Here is a 26,649-nt window from a genome sequence, read left to right as displayed (position 1 = left end):
GTTGCAGTAATTAAATCAGATGATACATGTAAAGAACTTAGAATAATGCCTGGCATACAATATGACTTGAATATATAATAGCGATTGTAAGTAATACTAAGGGTGATACATACCACAGGGATGTGGACAAAAAGTAAGACGTTCTAGGAGATAATTCTAGGAAAATGTGTGGGAGGGTATGTCAGGGAGTGAGCAGCATGTGTAACATATGGGGGTGTGAAGCTGCCCAATGTTCCAGAGAAGTGGGTCAGATTGGGAGCTCAGGGTCACACCATGGGCAGAGCAGGAGATGAGTTTTCAAATGAACCCAAATCCAGGTTCTCCCACTTATTAGCAAGGTGACCTTTGGAAAGTGATTGAATCTGTCCTAATTCCATCCTCCTTCCCAGTAGCCGAGAGCTCATGCTTTCCGTTTTTTAATGTCAGTGTGAGGATGAAAGGACATAATGTCTGTAATCACTCAGCCAGTGCCTGGCGCAAAGGAAGCCCCCATAGGTGTTGGTGAGTAACCATGATATTTTACTAGAGGACATGGTGAAGGGTGTGAGGGGACCGACAGATTGAAATGGTGATTAGATCGGGAAAATCTCAACAAAGGAGTCTTCCTTTTCTAGAAGCAAAATGGGGAAGTGCAGTGCTCAGGACCCCTGAGGCTCTCTCTGGTGTTACAGTAGCTCCTCTGCTCTTGGAGCCCAGCTTCGGAGCCCACATCCCTCAGCCTCGTCAGAATCTAAATTTACCCTCGTCGTAATTATTCACACTGTGCCTCATCAGCTTGTGAGCAGAACAAGCGGAAGCCAAAACTCAGAGGGGGAGGTGGGAGGGAAGAAGACAGAAAAGAAGGAAACTTCAGGCAGCAGGGCTGCCCGCTTTGCCTGCAAGCTGTGGTATTGGCCAGTCCCCTTGAAATAACTCCTAAGGGCAGAGTTGGCTCATGTGTCTTCCAACGTTAACATTAGAGCGAACCGAGATTAAATGCTCCCGAGAAACTGACCAGCCTAACGTTTTTCTCCTCCCTCTCTCTTTTTATAACCATGACCACAGTAGTAATTCAATTGGAAACATATTCTGTCCCTGATTACTCCAGCACTGGCACTAGATCATTCCCAGGGCTTGATATTTTTATTAAATGCACACTGCTGTTATTTTCTGCTGGGGCTAAAAATACATCTGACTGCAGCAAAGGCTCAGTTGGGGCCTCCTCCCTGTTCTCTGGGAGACCAGGACCAGGCAGGACCAACAGATTGATGGCCTCCCAATTAATTTAGGCAGCACCCTATTTCCAAGGAAAACGGCCCCAGATACTAATATAACTGTAAAAATAAAGATGGAGTTCTGGTCTAAAAGGACACATAATGGGAGCCCACCTTCCTAACCTCACATACTGCCTGTCTCCCTTCCCTTGCAGCTATCACACATCACCATGTCGAAACACTTTATGTACTTTCAAGCCATGTCTTTGTGGATGCCAATCCTTCGCCCAGAAAGCTGCTCCTCCCTCTCCTTCTGTGAGTTTGTGATTGTCCCATAGTCTCAGCTCAAGCACTTAGCCCATTTTCTGAGCCCGTGCTTTGACGGAGACCCTCTTTGCCTGATTTCCCTGTGCTCCTTCTGCTTATACCTTCAGAACTCACCTTCTGCATTGTAATCATTGCAATCACTTATGTCTGTCTATGATTATCTTGCATTTCTTGAGGCCAGGGACTGTGTTTTACTGACAGTTAGAGCCCTAGCACCTAGCCCAGTGCTAAGCTCAATGGGCTGGGGCGAGTGAGTCAAGGAGGACGCAGAATTTGAGGAGGTGCTGCTTTCAGGTGCTGACCCTACACTGGAAAGACGCTGACAGTGCTTCCTCAGAGTTCATGCCAGAGGCTCCAGGCTTGTCCCATCTAAGTCCTGGTCCTGGGGCCTAAGGGGGTTCATCAACAATGATCTTGGAGGAAGACATGTCAATCACTTCTTCCTTTTGGAAGCTCTCCCCTCCATTGGCTCTTACAATGATGCATTCTTCTCATTTTCTTCCTACCTGGTCCTTCTTTCTTCTTTCTTAGATTCTTCTTCCTCTGTGTGCTCCTGAGATGATGCTGACAAGATGCTGCTTCTCTGTGGTCCCACAGGATTGTCAACGTACTACCCACCTGCTCATTCTGTCAGGCATTCAGTGTTTATGAAAGCGTTACCGGGTACCAGGTGCTGTTCTAGGTGTTTCAAATATGGCAGAGAGAAAGAGAACAATCCTGTCTTCAGAGAACTGACATTTTAATGGAACACGCAGAGATTAGAACAACACATCTAGAATAAAATGTTAGTTGTTACACTGATCTATAATTAAGTTCAAGGGCCTTGCTTTATTCATCCCTGTATCTGGAGCTTATCACAGTGCCTAGTCACAAATCATGGGCTCAATACCTGGATAAATGATCACTTGAATGAATGAAGGCCTAGGGTCAATGTAAATCTTCTATAAAGCTTTCCCTAAACAACTCAGGCAAAGTCTAATTAATTAGTCCATTCATTCATTCATTCAACAAATATTTATTCTATGCCTCCTCTCTGCCTGCCTGAAAATATTTGAGGCACGTTATAAACATCTGTCATTGTGCCTACCACAGTTTAGAGATTACTTGTTTGTTTGCCTATCTTCAGCATTCTCAAGGACAGAGACCTTGCCTAATTCATTGCTGGATCCCCCGACCTAACATGGCATCTTATAGGTGCTCAGTAGAAGTCACTTGAATAAGAGATATATTTTTAATAATTTGTAAGGGAGTGAAATTACCATACCATACTGTGGAAGATGGGTGGTCTCCACTTTTCTTCCACTTTCTGTGACTTTTGAACATATTTTTTTTTTCTGGAATTACAATGATTTTAGATGGAAACTTTGTAAAAGGCAGGATATAGCCCTGTCAATGTACAATGTCCCCAGTGCAAAAGCTCAGTGAGAAATTTTCTCTGACATCAAAGAAAGACATTTTCAAATGGAATATTTCTAACTCTTTGTCTAGATTCCTCACTTATCCCATGGTTGAGACTTAGGCTCCGGGCTTAGGGCTATCACTAACTCATTGTGTGACCTTGGACCGACCATTGTCTTTCTTTGGACTTAATTTTCCTTTTTGAATAGAGACTGTGTTGGTCAATTATGTCAAAGTCATCTACAATTCTGACTCTCAGAGGAGCCCATGAATCGCCTCTACTCTGGGGGCTGGTTCCTGAGAAACCTTCTTTTGCCTCTTACTTGATTAATGGACACAGAAGAGATATTCAGAGCTACTACTACTTCTGGATTTCACAAGATGACCAGTTCACAGACATTTACTGAGCATTTACTATGTACCCAGATCTGCTGAAAGACAATGTTATTGAAGAGATTGTCTTTCTATCCAATAAAGCTATTGTTGAAGTACTTCAGTAGCTTAACCAATTCCTGAGAATATCTTGTGATGCAGTTGGTGTCAAGTGGGTGGGGAAAAGAAGACAGGGCAGTAAGCTTTAATCACAACATCACTGTGTAATTGAGGATCAAACACCACATAGTGCAAGGACTCGAAAAAAAGGTGTAAAGAGACTCTATTTTATAAACCTTCTTTCTGAAGGACATCTAAGTCCATTATTTAGGAATTAAGAGAGGAGAAATCCCCAAGGACTTGAGTAATTGGGAGAAGGGCTCAGGGACAAGGTGACACTTGAACTGGACCTTGCAGGATAGGTGACAGTGTTGGTAAGGGGAGGGGGAAGCCTCTGAAGGAACCAGGGACTGAAGGGCCCTTCTTTCCAGTCTCCAGTCCGGTGTGCTGATTTATTTGTTCGTTAAACCTGTTGATCAAAAGCACAGATCTTCTCTGAATTCTTGGGTAGATCTGAACCGAGGATCTGGGCCCAGTATCCAGGATTGTCTGGGGGCAGAGCCAGATGTCTAATTGTGATATGTGCAGCGTCCATCAAGATTCTGTGTGGGGAGGTGAGCTGTAAGAGGTTTCTCTACCTTCCCTTTGCTTGTGAGTGAGTTTTACTGAAGCAGAGTCTATTATAAGAGAGGAAGAGAAACTTCTCTTTTCTCTCAGAGACCAGAATACTTCACAGAAAGTCTTATTTCTGCTCTGAGTCCATGATTCTCAAAGGATGTGGAAGGGGCTGAAGGAGTGAGTCCTTTGCAATGGAGGGGGACTAGAGCCTGACTGCTCGTTTGGAAGCTAACTCCTTGAGAGGACTTGGAGGTATGTTATTCTAGCTTCTATTACTAGAGTCAGCAATCTGGCTTACAAAAAAAGCCTTGCTATAAAATACTGTTGTGTGTGTTTGTGGTTGAGGTGTTTGTGTGTATGTATGTGTGTGTGGTTGTATGTTTTTTGGTGCTCATTAGTCATTTTTTTTCTAAAATTGATAAAAAGAGAGATATCTAAAATGGTAAACCTCTAGGAAGTTAGTGATTAATCAATTTTTTAAAATCTCACCTGGTGGTGGGTATTAAGGAGGCACAAATTACATGGAGCACTGGGTGTGGTGCATAAACAATGAATCTTGGAACACTGAAAAAATAAAATAAAAAAAAAATAAAGGTCTAAATAATTTGTTAAAAAATAAAATCTTGCTAATAGGTTATATATATTTATTATGGTAAAAAGCACATAACATAAAATTACCATTTTAGGTATTTTTAAGTGTGTAGTTCAAGGGCATTAAGTACATTAACATTGTTGTACAAGCATCACCATCATCCATCTCTGGAACTTTTGTCATCTTCTGAAACTGAAAGTCTGTACCATTAAACAATAACTCATTATTCTTTACTATTTCCACCCCTGACAACCTGCTTTCTGTCTCTAGGAATTTGAATACTTTGGGTACCTCAAATAAGTAGACTCATATAATACTCATCCTTTAGTGACTTCTTTAACTTAATGTAAGATCTATAAGGTTCATCCATGTTGTAGCATGTGTCAGAATTTCTTTCCTTTTTAGGGCTGAATAATATCCCATTCTATGTTTGCTTCATTTTGTTTATGCATTTATCTGTTGACCGACACTTGGGTTACTATTTCCACCTTTTGGTTATCACAAATAATGCTGCTATGAACATGTGTGCACAAATATCTCTTCCAGTTCTTATTTTCAATTCTTTTGGGTATATACCCAGGAGTGGAATTGCTGGTTCCTACGGTAATTCTATTTTTAACTTTTTGAGAAATCACCGTACTGTTTTCCACAGCAGCTATGCCATCTTATGTTCCCATTGGTAATGTACAGAGTTCTAACTTTTCTGCATCCCCACCGACACTTGTTACTTTTTGGATTTTTTTTCTTTGTGGTCTTCGTTTTTGTCTTTCTTTATAATATTCATGTTAATGATGTGAAGTCTCATTGTGATTTTTATTTGCATTTCCCTAATGACTAGTGATGTTGAGTATCATTTCATGTGCTTATTCATTTTTTATGTCTCTATTTTTACCCTTCATCTAAAACTAAACTCTTTTTTTGGGGGGCCACTAAACCAATTTGTGTTGAAAAGAAATTCATCTAAATTTGGTATTATTCCATGCAACCCCACAGGTATTTAAGGAGCGCTTACCCTGTGCAGGATAGTCTGATCTCTGCTAGGACTTTGTGACTGTTCCTTTGGGGTAATCATTGATTGGGGGGGGGGGGACTCATAGATACATAACTTGCAAACAAGCCAGCCTACGAAAAATGCTAAAAGAAAGGATGGCCAAATTACTCTTTGAGACACAGATTATTTGAATATGTAGATCAACTCTTACAAGACTCTAAGATTCATTCATTTGTTTATTTGGTGAACAGTTATCAGCAACTGCTTTGTTTTGGGCAGTGTGTCGAGAGCAAGAGTTGTATAAAGGGGCTGTCTTCAGTCCAGCCTCTCCTTTACATTGGCCTCTAAGCCATTACAAGAGAGCTTACAGTCCCTGGAAATGTTCTCCTGTTCTCCCACCCATCCTGCCTCTGTCCTAGCTTTTCTACCTCATTCCACTTCATACTTCACTTCCCTACCTTCCACATCACTTATCTTCTATATCTAGTCCTATCTTTTTCCCTCCGGATTTGCACTCCTTTTTAGAACTAACACTGATGCTGTTAGGACCTTAGTACTGCTGTGGTGACCCTCTTTAGGTCTGATGTGCATTCATCCACTTATCCTTTGTGCAGTGTCTGCTATGGCTAACTGCCACATCTGCTCCAACACCCAAAGAGCGGGGACTTCCCCAAAGCTGGATGCCCCTTGGCCTCCAGAAAAGAGAATTTGACAATTCCTACCTCCACATGAACTACAGCTTTGGGTGGGCAATGTGTTAACACATCAACACACAGTAAAACACGCAAACTATTAGAATGGAGGAGCACTTGCAGAGCAGTTTGGGAACAAAGGGGCTAGGCAGGGAAGTTCTTACCAAGAGGACATTTAAGTTGAGTTTTGAAGTAGGAGATGCACTTTGAACTAGCTTCAGTGCTTAGTGTCAGTAACAGCATCATGAGGCCTTCATAAAATGGCATTCTTTTTATGGAATAATTCCTAATTTTTATGGGCAGTTGCAAAGTCATGAGGCCAGACATAACTTCTGACTCCAAACCAAGACTAACTCATGGAGTGTTACTTTGGGCCCGTGTTTGATGACTTCAGCTAATAGGGATCGAGAGGGGAGCACCTATATGATCTATATTTAGGCATGTACTCTGCAACGTGGGGCTGTCCTTTCAGAGCAAAGTCTTCGGTGTCAGCAGGGGAAGTACTGATTTCAGGATGAGATCCCCTGACGAGGTGGCACACAGCTTGGAAATTTCTGATACAAAATTACAAAAGCTTTCTATGCTGTTTCCACACCGATTCTGGTTGTTTGATTAGAAGGTTCAGGGAAGACATTGCAAGCTGAAAAGCACCATTTCAAATATTTGCATGTGGGTTGCTGTATAAGATTTTTTGTATTTAATGCAAAAATGGAATGAAGCCATAAGAATGTGTATCTGACTCATTTGGAAAGTGAACACTACATATTTGCCACATGCCAGGAAGCACCTATGCATTCCTGTACCTCTTCAAGTGGCTGCTTCAGTACCTGTTCTCATATTAGTATCACTGCTTGGTTGGCTCATTTTAGTAGGGCTGAAAAAAGCCATTTTGTGGATGTGAGTGGACACCAGTCTGGGAAAGGGAAAACCTACATTCTAGGACCTGCTTCTTCATTGGCTGGTGGCTGTGTGACTTTGGACAAGTCTCTAAAGCAGGACATTGAGAATGAGTTGGCATTGTCTTTCTCTAACTTTTGTCACCAGGAAATGGAAACTGAGTTAAGATACGAAGAAGTAGGTTGGGCACAAATAGACCTTTGATGTCACAAAAATTTAAATCCCCACAGCATACAATTATGCATGCTCAAATACAGCAAAAATATTAATGAAAGAAACCAAATATTAATTCTGACTTTCAACGTTCCCTCAACACACGTTCTAAAATCGCACAGGAAGGGAGACTGAGGGATTAACATCTTCAAAGCTGATTCACTAATCCATTATCTTCTTACAAGAGCTATTTGAGAGGATGAGATGTCAATTGAGATTTCAAGTTTTATGTTAATAGATCAAGTTTTGACTATTTACTATGAATCAGGTAATTTGTAAACAGTTGACATTCATCATCTATTTTAATCCTGACCATCAACCTTATTCCCATTTTGCAGTGGAGGAAATTGAGGTTTGGCAAGGTTAAGTAACTTGCCCTAAATCTCACAGCTCTTAAGTGGTAGAGACTGAAAAATCAGTCTGTCTTATGTCAGAGTTGCTTCTCTCCAGCACTATCTACTCAATTTCTTGCCTGTACAGAATCCTGAAGCATTGACCTGTACCTATATTCCCGAGGACTTCTGATTTGAGAGGGGTCCTTTCATTCAATATTTAACTAATGGATATTTCCATCCTTGTGATCCATGATAAGGCAAGTTTCTTCCAAAAAACAAACCTACATCTATCACTCCTTAGGTCAAAGCTTCTTTCTGTGTTTCCTTTTACCTTCAGGATAAAATTTTGGGTCCATAACATGGCATTTAATGTTCTTCTAAATCTTTTCCCAGTGTAACTGTCCAACATGAAAGCTGTGTCCCAACCCAAACTCCATGCTCCTGTCAGACATGTCCAGTCTTTGCCCTTAAAAGCTCTCTCCTTCTGCTATCCTACTCACTTAAGCTTTCCACTTATTCTCCCCATGCCTCTAGAACATGTCCATTTGAGGGTTCCCATTTGCAAGGTCCCTCTCCATTCTCAGTTCTTCGTGTAGCCCTATCCTGCTATGTCCAGACATGAATTCACATGCTGTCCATGTTAGTCCATTGTGCATTCATTTACTAATTCACTCAACATTTATTGAGCATCTACCACATACCAGGCTTTTTAAACTGCAAGACATTCCTTGGTAGCTGTTTTTCTTTTAAATTATGATTTGTCTTTGCAGAAGAACAGTAATCTCCTTGATAGATTTTTTTTTTTTTCAGCTTCTAGAACTGGACCTTTGTACCTTCAACAACTGACACATAGGAAATGATCAGTAAATGGTTTGGGGATGAATTTCTGAATCACATTGCCTTTTTACCTTATTCATTCATATAATACCTAGGAGATTCACAGCAAGCATAAATAAAATCATTGGCAAGGATATTATGCCTACAAAAATATCATTTGTGGGAAAATTATCAGTTTCAAAAGGTGGTTTTTCTGCTCCTTATCCATACTATACTGCATGCAGATCACCCAGAAATGTGTCACACAAATGTAATGGTGAGAAGCTATTTCTGGCACCTGTTACTTACCTAGAGATGAAAAGAGTAAAAGCTAAAACTTGGCATGGCCATTTACTTAATTATTTTTAAGGAAAATATGCAAGATGTCTCTGGGTCAGAAGTCTAGATAGGTTTTGCAGAACTTCAGAAGTTTTTTATTGTGGGAGTTTTGACCTCAAAGTTGACTAGAGGTACCTTAAGTCTAATTCAACTTAACCACTCATGGTTGCACTCATAGCCCTGCTCATGGGATCTATGACTTAGCCATTGATTAACAACATACTTTCTGGTAATGGTCTCACCCTTAAGGAAGGTCTCACCCTTAAGGAAGAAGTCCCCTGAGCAGAATTTCTGAGGTTGGTAACAGAAGCATCACACATGCATGGGCGCGCACGCACGCGCGCACGCACACACACACACACACACACACACACACACACACACACACACACCGTGTTCCATGGACAAATAAGTTAGGAAGTCTATCTTTATTAGGTACTTAGTGAAAACCACCCCCTTGGATATTTACTAAGCAGATTTGCACATGGAAGACTCCAAAAAATTTATTTATAAAGAAACCTGGCTCACTTTGTTCCCCAAAAATGATTGGGCAGAATGTATAATGTCAGTGCCCACTCTTATCCTACTTGAACCTGGTTTTCCCCATAACTTTACTGCATCATCCATTCATTTGGCAAACTTGCACTGCCTGCTACTATGCTAGACACTGGTGTAGGACCTAGTCCCTGTCTTAAGTAACCTGTGGTGCCTCAGAACTGAGATACGAGCACTGATGAGGCACTTGCTGGAAGCTGTGAAATAGCGCTGTTTGCAGGGAGAAGTAATTGAAATGCATTCTTCCGAGTTGCAAGTTGACCAGGGAAATGGTCAAGAGAAGGAGATTCCAGGCCTCAAGAGGTGTGTGAGAACCATCAAATCATGTAATGGGATAATCAAGAAGTTTGGTCTGATTAGGATACAGGGTTTATGCAGGGCACTAAAGAAACATGACACGAAAGAAGCAGCAAAACAAGAGCATGAAGAACATGGTTCTTATTTCCAATCTGGTTTTGTCTCTTGCTTTTCAAGAATTGCCCATGGCAGTCCTACTTGGGGTTTTTATAACTTCTTCATGGCAGCAGGGAAAGGAGACACACTGGGATGATTCAGAATATGAAAAACAAGGTTCCAGAGTTGTAGGCGTTGGTCAGAACAGCAGGCATCTGTAGATGCCCCTGGAAACTCCCTGAAGAATGATGAGTACTCTTGATAACACCTGTTTTCTTTCTATCAATGGTTTGTGATATAACAAAACAATTCATGCATTTATTCCTACAACATCCTGTTCTCCTTCAGACGTGGGCATTATGTTCATCATGACACGGTTTGGAAATTACTATGAAAGTGATTTCCATGTCATGAACTGCCACTATTGACAAGTGACAAAATTGTACCCAAGGAACTTTCTCTCTTTAGATCCTGGCTGTATAACAACACTTCTTCCAAATAATTGTAATTTTTCCCCTCAGCTATGTATGTATGTTTGTAAGACTATAAATGTAAGATTACAAGTGAAATAAAATATTACCTGTAAATTATATTATGTCATCAATTCCAGGAAAAAAGCACCATAGCAAAATGATTTGGAAAAAAGAACTCTGCATGTTATTTTCCCCTCATCTATAAAATGATGGAGTGGACTAGTTGGTCTCTGAGGTCCTTTCTAGCATTAATGCGATGTTCTTGGATTCTATGGGAGTTGTAGACAATTGTGGACAGCAGATGTGCAATATAATTTTCTCAATAGGGTATTTGTCTCTCACTGACTCTTTGGGAAATGGTGGGTATGTATTTTGTTTGTTGTTATGACTGGAAAATCTGAGCAATAATTATAGTAACATCCACAGAATTTCCCCTGTGGTGTAAAATACAGATAAGACTCTTATAATATTATCCCTAGGTAACTAGAACTCATGATGGCTGGAAATCTCTATGTGGCTCACTGAGATTGGTACTGTGCTTCTTGTTATCTGGCTCTACTTGTCTGTGGGATGCCCAGGCCTTGGAGTTAGTTCCAGCAATCAATTCATTCATCCATGTGACAAATATTGATTGAGCACTAGCCAAGTGTTGAGTACTATGCTAAGGGCTGGGGAGATAGGATGAGTAAGAGCTTGCAGTCAAAAGGGAACACATATATGCAGTCCATTCTGTGTTGGGTGCCTAGAGTGTGCTTGGCTCTTGACCAACACAGACAGATAGGAATGAGAAAAATAAGAATGGACACATGTGTTCAAGTTCTGAGGTTAGTAATCTATGATACAGAGGGCCGAGAGGCTTCCTATAGGAGATGGCATTTATTTGAAGAGCAGAGTAAGAGGTTACCAAGTGGCTAAGAAGACAGCCATCCCAGGTAGTTAGAACAGTATTCCCCAAATTACAGGGGCATGAAGAACATGGTGTGGTGAGGGAGTTCCAAGTTGCCAGGAGCCTCAGTGTGGCTCAAGGTACAACTTAGAGGCTTGAATGAGCCTCCCCTACCCATTTAAGAAATCTGGAGGAACACAGAGAGCCACTGAAAGATTGTGGCAGGAGAATGATGAAGCTGCTGCTCTGTGACCCAACATGGATACAATTGGTATGAGCATCAATAAGAATAATAGCAAATATTGATTGAAGGCTGCCCATAGACCAGGTACTGCTTTAAACACTACATATTTGATCTCCTTTCAATGTTACAATACTCACAGAGTAGGTAGTATTATTGTCCCCAGGTTGTAGATGAGGAGATGGAGACACAGAGAAGTCAAGCAGACAGACATCACAGGGTAATTGAGCGGAAGGGTCAGGAATTGAATCTAGGCAGTCTGAATCCAGAATCCTGTCCTCTATTATAGTTAGTTTACTACATTTTAAACTTTAAAAAATTGTGCAATGAAACACATGTGGAGAAGTGCACAGATCATAAATATATAGTTCAATACACTATCATAGGGGTCATCAAACTGTGGCTCACGGGCCAATTCCAGCCTACCATCTGTTATTGTAAACAATGTTTTATTAGAATACAGCAATACCCATCATTTACGACCTGTCAGTAGTTGCTTTTGAACTTCAGTGGCAGAGCTGAGTGGTTAAGACAGATGCATATGGCTTCCAAATCTTAAATATTTCCTAGATGACCCTTTACAGAAAAAAATATCTGTGAATCCTTGTGTCATCACATTGTGAGCATGGCTATCGCCAGGTCCAGAAATAGAATGTACCCAATGCCCAGAAGACCCCCACATGTTCCTTCCCAACCACTGCTCCTTCTATCTAGTGAAAACCTCCCTCTACTTCTCACACTGTTCATTGGTTTTGCCTGTTTTTAACTTCATGTGAATGCAATTATACTGTATGTGAGTTCTGCCATCTTAATTTCTGTGCTATGCTGAGGTGCTTAGCATAAGACCACAAAAAATGGGAAGCCAGTCTTATTTTCCCTGAGTACTCAGTAGGTGAGCATATAGGAGACAAGGCACACTGACCCATGTCTTGCTTCTTCTGAGAAGAGGACATTTAGGGGTCACCATTTTTTGTTCCAAGTTGAATTGTGGTTCTTTCTGACTACCTTTACTAGTTTTCTATTGCTGCTCTAACAAATCACCACAAACTTAGTATTTCAAACAATATAGAATTTATTTTCTTATAGTTCTCAAGGCCAGAAGTTCGAAAGGATCTCACTGGGCTAAAATCAATGTTAGTAGGAACATGTTTCTCTGGAAGCTCCTTAATTCCCATTCTACACACTCTTCCTGAATGATCCTGTTACTTTAATGACTTTACTTATTATATCTGTGATGACTTGCAAATATCTACCTCTTCCACCTCTGTTCTGACCTTGAGACCTGCATCTCTAACTCCTTGACTGCTTGTCTGACATCTTTTGAATGCCCCCACACACCTTGAACCCACACATCTGCACTGACAGTCCTTCCAGGGTCTACCCAGCTCATGGACTGGCACCACTTTCTACCTAATTGCTGAAAGCTGATTTCCTAAAACTTTTTCTGGATTTGTATCTCTTATTTAACCTCTAAATTCAGTCATTTATCACATTCTGTCCATTCTGTACCCTTAAGAGCTTTCCGGGTGTATCTATGTCTCAACATCTTCACTGTGATGGCTCCAGGTCAGGCTTTCTGATTTTTATCTAGTTCACTGTGCCTATATCTCAGCCATGGTCTTGCCCCTTCCACATGGTAACCAAAATGGTTTATCTAAAGCAAAATCTAATTTTCTCTTTTCCCCATAGAGTTAACAGGCTTGTGCCTTATTCACTATCATGCTCCTGACACCTAAAAGAGAACCTGTAACAGGAAACTCTCAATAAATACATGTTAGTTAATTGGGACTCTGACCTATCCGTCTGCTGCAAGCTCTTCTTTCACATCCGCCAACCTCCTTGGGCTTTCTCTGATTCCAAAATCCTCCATCCTGACCTGGGTTTCCCTTCTCCTCTCTCTCATTTCTATAATTGAAGAACACCTTCTTTCCAAGAGAGATCACTACCTTAATCACAGTGTCTGATCTATAGCATATTTCTGATGCATGTTTGATGAATTAATGAATCCTTATATGAAAAAAGAAATGGAGTCATAAGATTGTCAGAGATCATTTCCCAGAGTCTGCAAATATGCTCAACCTATTGGTAGCATCCAGTTGAATATTCTAGGGCAGGAAATGAACAGCTAATCTGGGACAGGAGGGATGGGAAAGGTTATCTGGTCCCGTCCCCTGAGTTAAGGCAATGTTTCTCAAAGTATGGCAAATCCTTTAAGATGCTCTAGGAATCCAGTGAAGTGAGCCACAGTCCACCCTCTGTTGGAGACTGACATCGCCTCATAGCACACTGAAAAAGAAACAACTCAACAGTTAGCAGAACTCCTCAACTTTCACCCTTTAAAAGTTTTTACTTTTACCCTATTGTTTCTCAAACAGAGGTGCCATAGAGCCCTTTCTTGCTGGTAATAGTTACTGACATCCTGCAGATCCAGTGTTCCAGCTGACATACTGTGGGCAATATTAGTCTAAGCAAACCTTGACTTTTTGTGTGACTCAACTTTTACAAAGTGAAGAGAATTGATTTCAATGAATATTCTCTCTACTGCATGAGATGATTGTGTTCAGAGGAACCTGAAAATGACATTTTTTTTTTAATCTGCCAGAGCAGAAGCAGGTTTTAGTGTTCCCTTTGTCAAAGTAAGCTTTGCCTTTAGTTAGAGGGGAGGAGGAAAACCCAGGTAATTATATAGTGACGGGGACTGTTCTTTTTTCTCCCATTGAGTATCAATGTCTCTCTTCTCAAACAAAGGTGCTATTGAGATTGTGAATCATAAAATTGATTTCTCCAACTTCTGGGCACCATCTGGGCTCTGAAGTAAAGGGTCTCTCGTATAGAGGAAGGCATTTTTAGCCAGAGGTACCTTATTGTGTCCTTCAAGGACTTCATATAGCTATTCTGCATGCCATTTGTTCATTCCAATAACATACATACAGCCTCCATTCTGCTAGGTGGTGGCAATATCCAGATTAAGAAACTGACTTATGGCCACCCTGAGTGAGTAAAGTTGGAATAAACTCGTATGCCATTCTTCTCCTCCATTTTTAGGGCACTCGATGTGTACCAATGATTCTGCTAGGTGCTTTCATTGTCTTTTTTTTTTTCTTTTCAGAATATAAGACTTTAAGTAACATAACATAATAAAAAATTATAAATAAAGTTAAAAAAAGAATATAAGACTTTATTATCATATTCAATTTAAGGTAGAACTATACTAGTCTAGATCAATATCATTAGCAAGATTACAAATCTCAAGAATTTTCCATTCTACTTCCTTATACTTTTCTCTCTTTTTCAAAATGCATAATATATTAAATAGGATTAGGTGTGGCTATTACAGAGTGACTTAAACAAGAGACAAGTTATTTCTTTCACATAAAGGTCAGAGGCAGGTAGTGGCAGTGCCTTCTCTGCTTCAACAGTGGCAGTCACAGGTTTGGAAAGACGTTCACACTCACAGGACCTAGTAGGCTTTATTGGCCTATAGGACTGAACCCAGCACCAGACTCACTTAACTTCACAGGAAACAGAACAACGGTGTGCGCCTTATTTCTACAGGCGGTTTTAGTCTGGTGCCCATGTGTCAGTTCAGGTGTAAGAACAAGATTATTTGGGTGGATGCAGAAGCTGGGCTAGCTTAGAACCTTCAGACTTTGCAAGAGTCAGCATCTCTTGAAACAGCCATGAGTGTAGCTTTCAGGAATCTTTGTAATAAGTAATACAGTGCTTGGGGCACCTGGCTGGCTCAGTCAGTAGACCATGTAGCTCTTGGTCTCAGGTCTGTGAGTCCAAGCCCATCACTGGGCACAGAGCCCACTCCAAAACACAAACAAACAAATAAACAATACACAGTGCTTAAGTAAGTTCAAAGTCCATTATTTGCCAAAGGGCATTTATAGCTATTGTAGTCTTCCTGGTCTAGACACAATTTACCAATAAGGGGTCATTTTTTTTTTTTTAAGTAGGCTCCACATGGAGCCCAATGCAGGGCCTGAACTCATAACCCTGAAATCAAGACCTGAGCTGAGATCAAGAGTCAGACACTTAACCAACTAAGCCACCCAGGGGCCCCAATAAGGGGTCATTTATAATCACAAACAATATTGCCTGACTTCACAGCTGACATTCTATTATTACCCTCTCTAGCAGATTTCTGGAGAAACAGTGCCAAAAGGTAAACTTGAAGTCATTTCACCAGGGAGAAAAAGAAAGGGTTTTGTTATTAACCTTCTTTATTCTTGGCAGTCCAGGGCAGCATCGTATCAGGATCCAATCTTCTATCTTGTTGCTCTGCCACTCACAGATTCTATTTCCACAGTTTCTTTATAGTCCGAAAGCCTCCTGAAGCTCTAGCCACCACATCCATGTTCCAGCAGGAAAAAAAGTGGCTCATCTCCCTTTATGCTTTAAAGTTTAAGGAAATTTTCCAGAAGCATCCACAACTCAACACTTAGAATTCCATGTCACTGACCAGAACTTGTCATATGGCCATATACATACATATATACACCTATATGGGCCCATGGCTAACCTGAATAATTCTGTGATTGTTACAAAATAAAAAAGAAAGAACAGATACTGGGTCAGGTAATTAGCAAGATGGGTCAGAAATAGGATGTTGGGAGGAGGAAGAGATTTACTGGCTTTGAGGAGAAAAAGACCAGAAGCCAAGGAATGTAGGCAGTCTCTAGAAGCTGGAAATGGCCCTCAGATGACAGGAAGAAAATGGGACACTGATGCTTCAGTGGCAAAGAGCTGAAATCTGCCAACAAATAGATGAACAAGGGAACAGAATGTCCCTCACCCCCAACCTCCAGAAAAGAATGAAGTCCTTCCAACACCTTGATTTTGGCCCAGCCCATGTCAGATAGCTGACTTACAAAACTACAAGATAATGCACTTGTATCATTTTAAGCCACTAAGTTTGCAGTAATTTATAATGGCTCCAATAAAAAAAAACTCATACACTTACCTTAATAAAACCCTCAATTTAACGGACTTACCACAGAAGAGTCCCAATAGTCATTTATACCAGATTTTTAAAAATTTAATTCCTATTGGGTCCTTAATGACTTTGACATTAAACTGTGCTCTAATCAGAAATGCATGTATAACCAACAAATCTAGTAAAAGAGTAAACAACTGAAATCTACACAGTCAATGATTTTATATAAAAACTCCAAAAAATTTGTTACTAGTTATGAGAAATATTTCATCTAAGAGTGATTTTCAAGGCAGTATCTTGAGTTTCCATAAAAAAAATAAAAAATAACCTTCCATCTCCAAAGAAGAGATATCAGTAAGAGGGCCAGAATTCTCTTATTCCAAGTTCAGTGATTTCCCCTGTTTATAACTCAGGTTTGAATTATCTTTCCTTTGAATCTCTTGCTCTTCCAACTCCAAAGATTTATCTGAGGCTAGAGCTACAACGTCGTCATCTTCATTTTCATGCAGAAAGCTACAAATCATGTTGGGTCTATAGCAGAAATCATCGTCCTTGATTTGCGGCCATTTCACACCACCTAGGCTTTCTTCTCCTTCCTTCTTTTCTGTCAAAAGAGTGCTTGTCATGCTGAACTTCTTCATTGTACGGTGTTTATATTTTAGCATTATTTTATTACTGCCTTCTGCATCACCATGTTCAACATTTGCTTCAAATGTAACACAGGTTCCAAGAGTGTCTTCATACTCTCCAGCAAGGACACAGCTGCCCACTTGTATAATGGGACTCTCAGTGTCAATTTCCCAAACCTTGCATTTATTTTCACATTTTGATATAAAGACTGAATCAATAATTCTGGACAATTCCACCAGAACCAACTTCTCTACTTCCCTCACAGCAAATTCCCCATCCTCCTGGATGGACTCTCGGTCGCAGCCATGATTCCACAACACATTCATTGTCTTGATAAATCCTTAAAGTTACCTGGAAGATGATTATCACAACCATATTACAATTCCAGAAACTGAGGCTAAGGGACAGAGTCACATGCTGCAGTTATTAGGGGATAGTGTCAAAGTTTGAGCAGGTCATGTTCCCTCCACAGCTCATTGTTCTCACAGTTGGACAATGTGATGTCACTGGTGGAAAGTTTAAAGGTTAAACTTTTGCTAAGGATCAAAGGTGAGCTGGTATAGAAGAAACAGCCACCAATTATGGCGTGCCTGTTTTTAGGAGCTATCACTCAGCTACAGCAACAGCAGAGAAACTTTTACATCCTATCTTAGACCTCATGCAAATTCCCTCACAGCAACATTGGCTTTGTGAAGAATTACATTTCCTGCTGCAATGATTAGATAGACAGGCTCCTTTGAGTCCTATCAACCAGAACTTAGCCCTGTGTTTTGTTGAAAAGTCTTTGAATACTCTCTTCATGCCAGCTTTCTCCCTCTTTTCAGAGGGATAATAATGCAAGTCTCTGTGTCTTTCATTCACTTCCATCTACACCATTTCCTTTGAAATGTGCCTATTGCCCTGTTGTCAAGACAAATGGTACTATGACAGTTTGTGTGATAGAAATGAGGACCAGAAGAGCCCAAGGCCATGGTTAGCACCCTATAACACCTCCATCCATCCTAGCACTGACAAATGGTGTGATATACTTTTCTGTGTATCTGCCTTTTCCTCAGGACATTGAGAGTATCTCGAGGGCAGAAGCTATGTCTTTCACCTGTACTTTTCTAAGGTATGGCCAAGAGTCTGAAGGATATCAATGTGTAACACATTTAAGAAGTATGTCCTTGGGTGGAATCTGGGATTCTGATTACTCCTGAATGTTTTACCTCCAGCCCTCAACACACCCTACAACTCAAGACAAGACAAATCTAAATGCCAACTTGACATCTCTACATGCATGCTGCCAGCATCACAAGAATAATGTGACTAAAGCATAACTCTTTATTTCTCATTACAATCTTGCTTTTTCTGGGTTTCACCATCCCAGTAAGTAGCTTCATAGGCGTGCACACTAGAAACTGAGTTATTCTTGATCTTTTTATTTTTTTTTTCTTGTGTCTACTTTTTAGGAATAATTGGTCACCAAGTCCTCTGGACTTTATATTCAGATCATATCCAGAATTGTCCACTTTTTCCAGCTCCCTGGTCTTTACCCCAGTCCAAGCCACCATCTTCTCTTATCTGAACCATCGTAAATACTGTCCCCATTGGTTCCCTTGACCTCTTGCAGTCCATTCCCCCAGAAGTACTCAGGGTGATATTTTAAAAAGGAAAATAAAACCAAATCACTCTTCCACTTAAGACTATTACCTGGCCTTTCTTGTCACTGAAACAAAGAAATAAACAGACAAATTCAAACTTCTTTCCTTGGTTTGCAAAACCCTCTTTGATCTCACTGTACCACTCCTTTGACTCTATTCATTACCTCTCTCCTTGTGTCCCACATGCACCAGCTGTGCTAGCTTGCTTGGTATTCCTTGGACTTTCCAAGTTTCACTCAGGCAGAGAGGCATTTGTACTCGGTCTGGAATGACTTGTCTCTTCATCCTGTTTACGTGGCTGGTTTCTTCTTGTCATTCAAACCTCAGCCTACATGGGACCTCTTCAGAGAGGCCAGTTCCAACCACCCAGTTTTAGGTAGCCACATATCTACTCTCTACCGTATTATGTTAAGTCTCTTCTTGGACAACACCTTCAGATCAGAATAGGTTTTGTCCAAGGAGAGATTTAAGATAATTTTCTGATATGAAATTCTTCTTGCTATTTCTTTTGTCTGTTTCTCCCTCTACCTTTCCACCCTCTGGATTATAAACTCCAGCAGAACAGGAATCCTCTTGTCATTTTCAATGCTATGTCCTGTATAGAATGCCTGCAATGTAGCCTGAGTCCCATGAATATTTATGCAATGGCTCTCAGAGGTGTCACTTCACACTGTAGAGAGATTGTTGGTGCTTTCTGCAGGGTGGATGGTCAAGGATTAGAAGGCTGTCTAAATTAATTCTTGAAAGCCTGGAATAAGATACATTATTATACCCTGTCTTTCAGAGGAGGGAACTGATGCTCAAAGAGGTTAAGCAAGTTGCTTAAAGGCAATAGTTTATCGTGACTAATTAGACCTGGAAGGTGAGGGAAAGAAAGGAATCAAGGGTAATTCAGATTTCTGGTGTGAGGAAAACATGCCACTCTCTCCTAAGATGGGAAAATCTGGGTGAAAACAGATTTTCAAAGAGAAATCAAGAATTCTCTTTTGGCCATGTTATTCTTGTAGTGCCAAAGACCCCTTCTTCTTCCTAATGAGAAGGTCAAAATTTGGGCTCCTACTCTGAACCGCAAATGTCATGCTGCCTTCCCCAACAGTGTTTGGAACTTTCACAGTCTCTTTCCTTCCCTGCAACTGGGGTGTTCCATCTAAGTGATTTTTCCATCCAAATTAGAGAGGTGGTAGGCCATACATTTCTGCAGTCTGGAGATAAGGAAGATAATATTCCAACTGGGAAGTGTAAGTGATACCTCTTAAAAGGAGGCCAAGGAGGCAGTTTGCTTCGTATGTTGATGACTGATAAGTGAGGCCTTTGAAGGTTTGGGGGAAGAAGTGAAATTTCAATGTAAGAATGGGGAAGAGGGAAAGCACAGGAAGGGCAACTTTTGCCTACACCCAGGTCTCTGATAATAATGTTACCCCCTAATGTGGACAGGGCTTTACAATTTCCAAGTATTTCACATTGCTTATCATTTGTGAACCTGACAACAACCTGCAACATGCGATGTTTATCCCTGATAAACAAAAGAGGAAACTGAGCATCAATAGTATTAAGTAGTTGTCCAAGGTTATTGAGTTACAAGTGAGATGAGGCAGACCTCGAAAGCTGATCTTCCAAGTAACATCAAGGCTTCACATGCCTTGCTTCTCACAGAACCCTGAGGCCCTTCTTCTCCGCCCCTGTGCAGAGGACACTTTCCCTCTCTCCCCTCTACGTGCCTCTATATTTTGTCCACTTCAGTTCTGAAGTTCACTGTCTTGCCAAACTAGCTGAAAAGCTGACTTTATACCTATCTGGGGCCTCTGTTGAAGAATTAGCTATGAGTTGGTTTCAGGAAAGGTTATTGAGAAAGAACAAAACAGTGAAGATAGTCGGGAGGATGTGTGTTGCTTGGTGACACTGATAGATCTGTTTCTTATGCTTGAGGTCATTGGTTCTCAAACATTAATGAGCAAGAGAATCATGTGGAGAGCTTATTAAAATCCAGATTACTTAGTCCCAAGTATCAGGGATGTTGACTGAGTAGATCTCAGGGGTAGAACCCAAGAATCTGCATTTCTACAAAATGCAGATGATGCTGGTCCGAAGACCACTTTGAGTAGCACTGCTCTAAAGCAGCTGTACCTGCTTGCCCTCCTTGATGAAGTCCTGGTGATGGAGATAATCTCAGGTGGTGTTGACAGAAGTATCTACTGATATAAACTCTCTCCAATCAAATTCTGAAAAGTGTGTTTTGACCAAAAGTTCCACTTCAGGGAAATATATCTTAAGGGAGTAATTAAGAATATGAGTAAAAATTTTGGTACTATATGCCAGGCTTTTTTTTTTTTTTAGAAGTCCAGTAATTCTTTGTAGAATGAGTTGAGGTATAGGACACTCATTGCTGAAGTGTTTATAATGGAGAACAATTGGAGGCAATCTAAATGTACAAACGTCAGAAAGGATTGATTGATGACCTTAACATACCTACTCTCAATTGGAAACCAGTTTATTTTAAAATTTTAGAAAGGATGGAGACAATACAGCGATATGTGAAAACAATTAACATGGCTTCATTTTGTCACATATTTTCAAAAACAATAGTGATGATATATTAGTTAATTCTTATTGTGATGAATGGTGTTTTCTGTTTTTAGTTCATGATAAACATGTATCAATTGCATCACAAAATAAAACTTGTGTAAAATCAGCCTAAAAGGGTAACTGTTTAGGAGCTCAGTTCTCTGATTCAGGACTTTTTCCTGGATCTGCCATCTTGGAGGAAGTAGGAATTTTTAGGATGGGGAGAGGAATGTTCATTGCCTTTGAAGGGGCAAACCCAGTTGCAAACCCAGTTAATGGAAACCAAACGTGTTTGAACCTCGGCTTTCCAGCTGGGTTGCTCTTTATCTTGGAGCCCACCCTTAACTCTGGCATGAGCTGTCCTTTCCTGTGGGGCTGATGTGCAAGGCTGGTTTTTAGTGGAGGTAAGCACCTTAGGGATGTAAACATTAACTGGATTGGGCATTATTTTGAAGTCACCTTGGGCAAATTGTATACATCTCCTTTGAAACTTTTAAATTAGTTGGTCAATATTAACCAGCAATGATTGTTAGATCAACATTTCAGGGGACATGATTGACTGCTGTTTGACAATTTAAAAAGTAATAAGAACACTGGTATCTGCTTTCTGTATGAAAAGAAATGTTACCACTAATAATCTCTATAGAAGATATGATGTTATAAGCATGAAACTTTACTCATCTGGACTGTTAAAATGAATGACATTGCCTCTGCTTGGATGAATTGTGGGTTAATACCTCTTTCCATTTTGTAAGTATTTTCATGGAATAGGTATTGACTTTCTAATAACTCACTAAAAATGTAATAAAATAGGAACTGGTTAAGAAAGATGTTACTAGAGGGGAAGAGGCAATTCGATAGATGGGAAACAGAATTTAGAGATGAGCATGTAGAACCTGGCAATAATCTGTGTGATTATTGACAAATTACTTCAAGGAGATGCCTTCATTTCTAAAAGTTTGTCTTGTGTGGATTTTGAAGTCGGACATTTAAGTTAGTGTTATGTTCATCAGCTGTGTAACCTGGGGGTGGAGGGGAGGAAATCCTCCATCTTTTCGACTGAGTTATGTTGTTGCAAAAAAGACAACCTAGATCCTCACATTAAATAAGTCCTGCTCAGTACATGCTTGTTTGTGGTAATGGTGCTGAGGGTTAATACTGAATCCCAGCAATCTTCCACCTATGCACAGATTTGACCTTACTGGCTTAGCCAGAGAGTAAAAATGCATTTAGACTCATTAGTTTCATTACGAGAGTGATGACATAAAAATCTATTGGAAAAGAGTTAAAAAGAAAATGCCCTGTAATCCCACCACTTCAACACAGTCATTGATGGATACTTTTTATAGGGAAGGTCAGCCGGGTTAGAAAAATGAAAACTTTGAGTTTCAGGTTCGAGGTTGGATAAGAAGGCTCTTAATTTCTCTGACCCTGAATCCCTTGATTCCCAGGACCTAGAAAGAGATATTCTCTTTTCAAAGTAGTTTTGAGGTTTAACTGAAAAAAGTAAAATAAAATGCTGTTTAAGATATTTAGCATCAGCACTGATTTTTATGGGAAAACATTAGAGATACAATAACTTCATTCATTCAACAATTCAACAAATGTTTAATGACTTACATATATTTGGAACTATGTGCTGGGAGATACAGTGGTGACCAACAGCAGTAAAAAACACAATCTCTGTCCTGGTAGACATTGCAGGCTGATTCAGAAGACAGACTTAAAACAAGTAATCACACATATAAATACAGAGTTCCAAATTGTCATAGAGTTGTGCAAGGACAAGTAGAGAGTTCTAAGAGGGGGCATCACTGGGAGCCTAATTTCACTGGGGAGCCATCACTATCTTTTGAGGGATGCTTGCAATGGTGGATGGGTAGAAATCAATCAGTTTAAGGGATGGGATGGGTGGGCCTTGCGGAGTATGGGAGTGAGGAGTCCAAAGTGAGAAACAACTTGGTCTTATTTGAGAATATGAAAGAATAGCTTTGTAGTTAGAGCACATGGAGGGAGAGGGAGCATGGCACAAGATGAAGCTGGGGAAGTCAGCTGGGCCACACAAGGAGGGATTTCCTGCTTATGGCAAACTATATGGATTATCCAAAGTACAAAAGGGGACACTGAAGAGTTTGGAGTGGGCAAGTGGCCTAATATCCCCTCGCTGTGTAGAGACTGGGTTAAAGCAAAGGGTGGTAGCAAATGGAGAAGGAGAGGATGAATAAAAGCTGCTGGAGTGATCTAGAAAAAAGATGATGATGTCTTAACTTAGCATAAGGTCTACGAAGGGTTGAACAGTGGGTGACTTGAGTATTTTCGAAGTAAACTTCATAGGACTTGTGAAAAACTACTCAGGAGGATTAAGGAAGAGGGTCTGAAATGGCTCTCAGATTTCTCGTCTAAGAAACTTGACAGAGGGCAGGCATTCCCTGTCCCTGAGAGAGGAGAGACAAAGGGGAGAATTTAGGTTTGAAACAGGATGATTTTGAGACAGGTATATGGGAGACATTCAAATGAAGATAGCAAGTAGGCCACTGAATATACAAATTTGGCAATTGCATCAGGCTCATTTCTTTTGATGATGCTAAGAACCAAGGAGCTTCTCTACTACTTTTGTAGTTGTTAGCACTTGACTATCTCTGAGGCATCTAAGAGGTAATAGGCAATTTCTGTCTTACCTTACTTAGCCTTGTTGTGTAGTGAACTGTTGTTCTGTTCTAGCCAGCTATCTCTATCATCATCTTCATTACCTTTTATGGACTGTCTACTGAATTTAGTTTTCTATCCATCCATCCATCCATCCATCCATCCATCCATCCATCCATTTCCCCAGAAATAGACTATGCCCAAGATCAGAAGTGCACATATGAGGTCATTAAATCTATTCACTGTACAGACGAGAAAATTGAGGTCCAGTGGAGAGAAACTTCTAGTCCAGAGGCACTTGCTGCTGGTTAAAATTCCACTTCTGCTTGTTGTATCTACCCTAGTTCCTCAACCAGTATTTTTCATCACTGTGGCTCTTTGGACAATGGCCCTGCCAGAAGGTGAGAGAGAATACTGCCAGGCCTCACTAGGTAGAGTGTGCACCTCTTTCCAGTATTTCTCCCCCCCTGGTGTTTAAATGTGTTGGGCTCCCCTTTGAAGTCCTGCAGAGTGAAAGCACCAGCAGGCGGTCTCTTCCAAGGAATCTGCAGTCAGTCTGCTAACAGGCAGCTTGTCTCCCCTGCTGCTGGGACAGGACAGAGAAAGGGTTTATAGCAGGGGACAAGATAATGATCAAAGGAAAACTTAGACTGATGGTTTCAGAAAATCTTGTGTGATTGATTTAGAGGTGGAGATGGAGGGACCTGCTGGCCTCTAAAGGTTGCAGATTTGGAACCTGCCAGGAGTTAACTCTTTGGGAACTGCTGTACCTCACACCCTCAGAACAGACAGAATGAGGCATCAGCAGGGTGGCATCAAAGTCTACTTTCCTTTAACCAGCTCTGCCTGTCCCAATTCACCCCAAACTTCAATGATGGAGTGAAATTAAAAAAAAAAAAAAAGAGGAAAAGCAAAGAGAATAAATTCACTGCTTATTTCTATTCTGAATCCATTAACCCAGGAGTCAAACTGATCCTAATAAGTTCAATGGTTATGTTTCTTGGCTGATCACTGCAGTGCATATTTCTTAAGTGCTGGCCAAGTGCTAGGCACCACTGGGATGCTAGAGGTTCACAAGTAAGAAGATGGGTTTCTCTGTGTTGTGGCTCTTGGCTCCACATTCGGTCCTATTATCCCTCCATTCTTGCCATTGCTAGTCTCCCTGTGACCACAGGCCCTGGTTTCCCTTGCTAAGAATGTCCTGCTGCCCCCTGGTCTGCCCTTTGAACATCTTTCTCTTCCAAGTCTCATCTCAAGGGATGAGTCCCCAGATTTCAGAGTACGACTTCTGGGGGGTGAGGCCTGACACTGTGGAAGCCACTTGGAGACATCCCCTTGGAAAGTGACAAGAGCTATCCAGCGCTAGAAACTGCTGCCCGTTGGCTCAGCAGAAGTGGTGGTCCATGGCGGGAGGTGGGGGAGAGGGGCGGGAACCGATGTGTGAGCTGGAAGAAGGCATAGCACCAACAGAATGTAGCCTCATTGTGACCAGCCTTGTGACTGTGGGGCTAGCTGCTCATCTTTATCATGCTTAGTTTCTTCCTCTGTACAGTGGGAAGAAAACTGCCTCCTCTCCAGATTGCTAGGATAATAGAAATAGGTGATGGTTATGAGGCAAAGAGCACCCAGTGGATGCCCCACTCTGCATACCTCTGTCAGTTTCGGTTTTCTGGAAAGCAGCTGCCAAGACAGAATTAAATGGGCAAGAGGCTTGTTGTTGGGGAAAATGCTGGTGCAGGACCAAAAGGAAAGTGAGTCGGGGAAGGGGAGAGAGGCTCCTCCTGTGGGGTGGGCCTGGCCTCTGGGAAACAGAGGAGAAGTAGGAGGAGGCAGGAAGAACCTGAGATCCCTCTCCAGCACTGAGGAAGTCTCAGCCAATGGAAGGAAGCCAGAGCCTCCTGCACTGAGGGGTGAAATGGCCTGGTCCTAGTGTCCCTGCTGTGCTTAGTCATCAGCTGGGAGCTGCCCTGAGAAGGAGGCCCTGGACCCTCAGCCTGAGCATCTGCTGCATCCCCATGACTGGCACTGGAGGCTTCCTGAACTCCTTCCAGCAGGTTCTCTGTGGAGGGACATCTGAACAGCAAACCGCCACAGCAGCCACACACCCCTCTTTCTTCTTCCCTTGTCTGTGCAATTGGGCTGAACATTTCTATCATTTATTATATTAGTGTGCCAGGACTGACATAACCAGATACCACAGATTCAGGGGCTTAAACAACAGAACTTAACCTTCTCACAGTTCTGGAGGCTGTTGGCAGAGTTGGTATCTCCTGAGTGCTCTCTCCATGGCTCGTAGAAGCTGTCTCCTCCCCGTGTCCTCACGTGTTCTTTGCTGTGTGTGTACACCACTGGTGTCTCTGCTTATAGGGACCCAGTCATATTGGAGTAGGGTTCCTCCTTATGACCTCATTTAATTTTAATTTCCTCCACAAAGGCCCTGTCTCAGTAGAGTTGCCTTGGGAGTTAGGTCTCGAAAATATGAAATTTGGAGGACACAATTCAGTTCATAATACTCCTGTACTTCTCCCATTTTTTCCTTCCATCTCTCTCCCTCTTCTTTTTCCCTCTCTTCAGTCAGTTAATGTGTTTTGCCTCTCTTCTTCCCTCTCTTTCCCTCCTGCTCTCCTTCCCTATCTCATTCTTCAAATTAAGAACCTATCATATTCTACCCAGTGTGCTAGGGATGGAGAGATAAAGATGCAGTTTTCTTCCTCTGAAGATGACCGCTTACCGGGAAGAGCTAGTTGGGACTGCCAGGTGGTATGATGAGAGTGAGCCTGCTGGTTTGAAAGAACACAAAGGAGAAATCTCCGATCCAAACTAGGCTTGCTGGGA

At 41.3% G+C, this 26,649-nt stretch overlaps 1 protein-coding gene across 1 annotated transcript; it reads right to left on the bottom strand.

The window, feature by feature from the left end:
- Positions 1 to 16,707: 16,707 nt before the first annotated feature.
- LOC111146463 (general transcription factor 3C polypeptide 6-like) lies at positions 16,708 to 26,344 on the bottom strand. Its single transcript, XM_022502015.1, has 2 exons — positions 26,328 to 26,344; positions 16,708 to 17,221 (listed from the first exon to the last, which is right to left on the bottom strand). Exons 1-2 carry the CDS (start codon positions 26,342 to 26,344, stop codon positions 16,708 to 16,710), a joined length of 531 nt encoding a protein of 176 aa, XP_022357723.1.
- Between the last annotated feature and the right edge of the window lie 305 nt (positions 26,345 to 26,649).

This window comes from Enhydra lutris, unplaced genomic scaffold (assembly GCF_002288905.1).
Source record: "Enhydra lutris kenyoni isolate GAN:26980312 unplaced genomic scaffold, ASM228890v2 scaffoldscaffold14, whole genome shotgun sequence".
Lineage (NCBI taxonomy): Eukaryota > Metazoa > Chordata > Mammalia > Carnivora > Mustelidae > Enhydra > Enhydra lutris.
The sequence above is the reverse complement of the archived record's forward strand: the minus strand, read 5'-3'. Positions and strand labels throughout refer to the sequence as shown.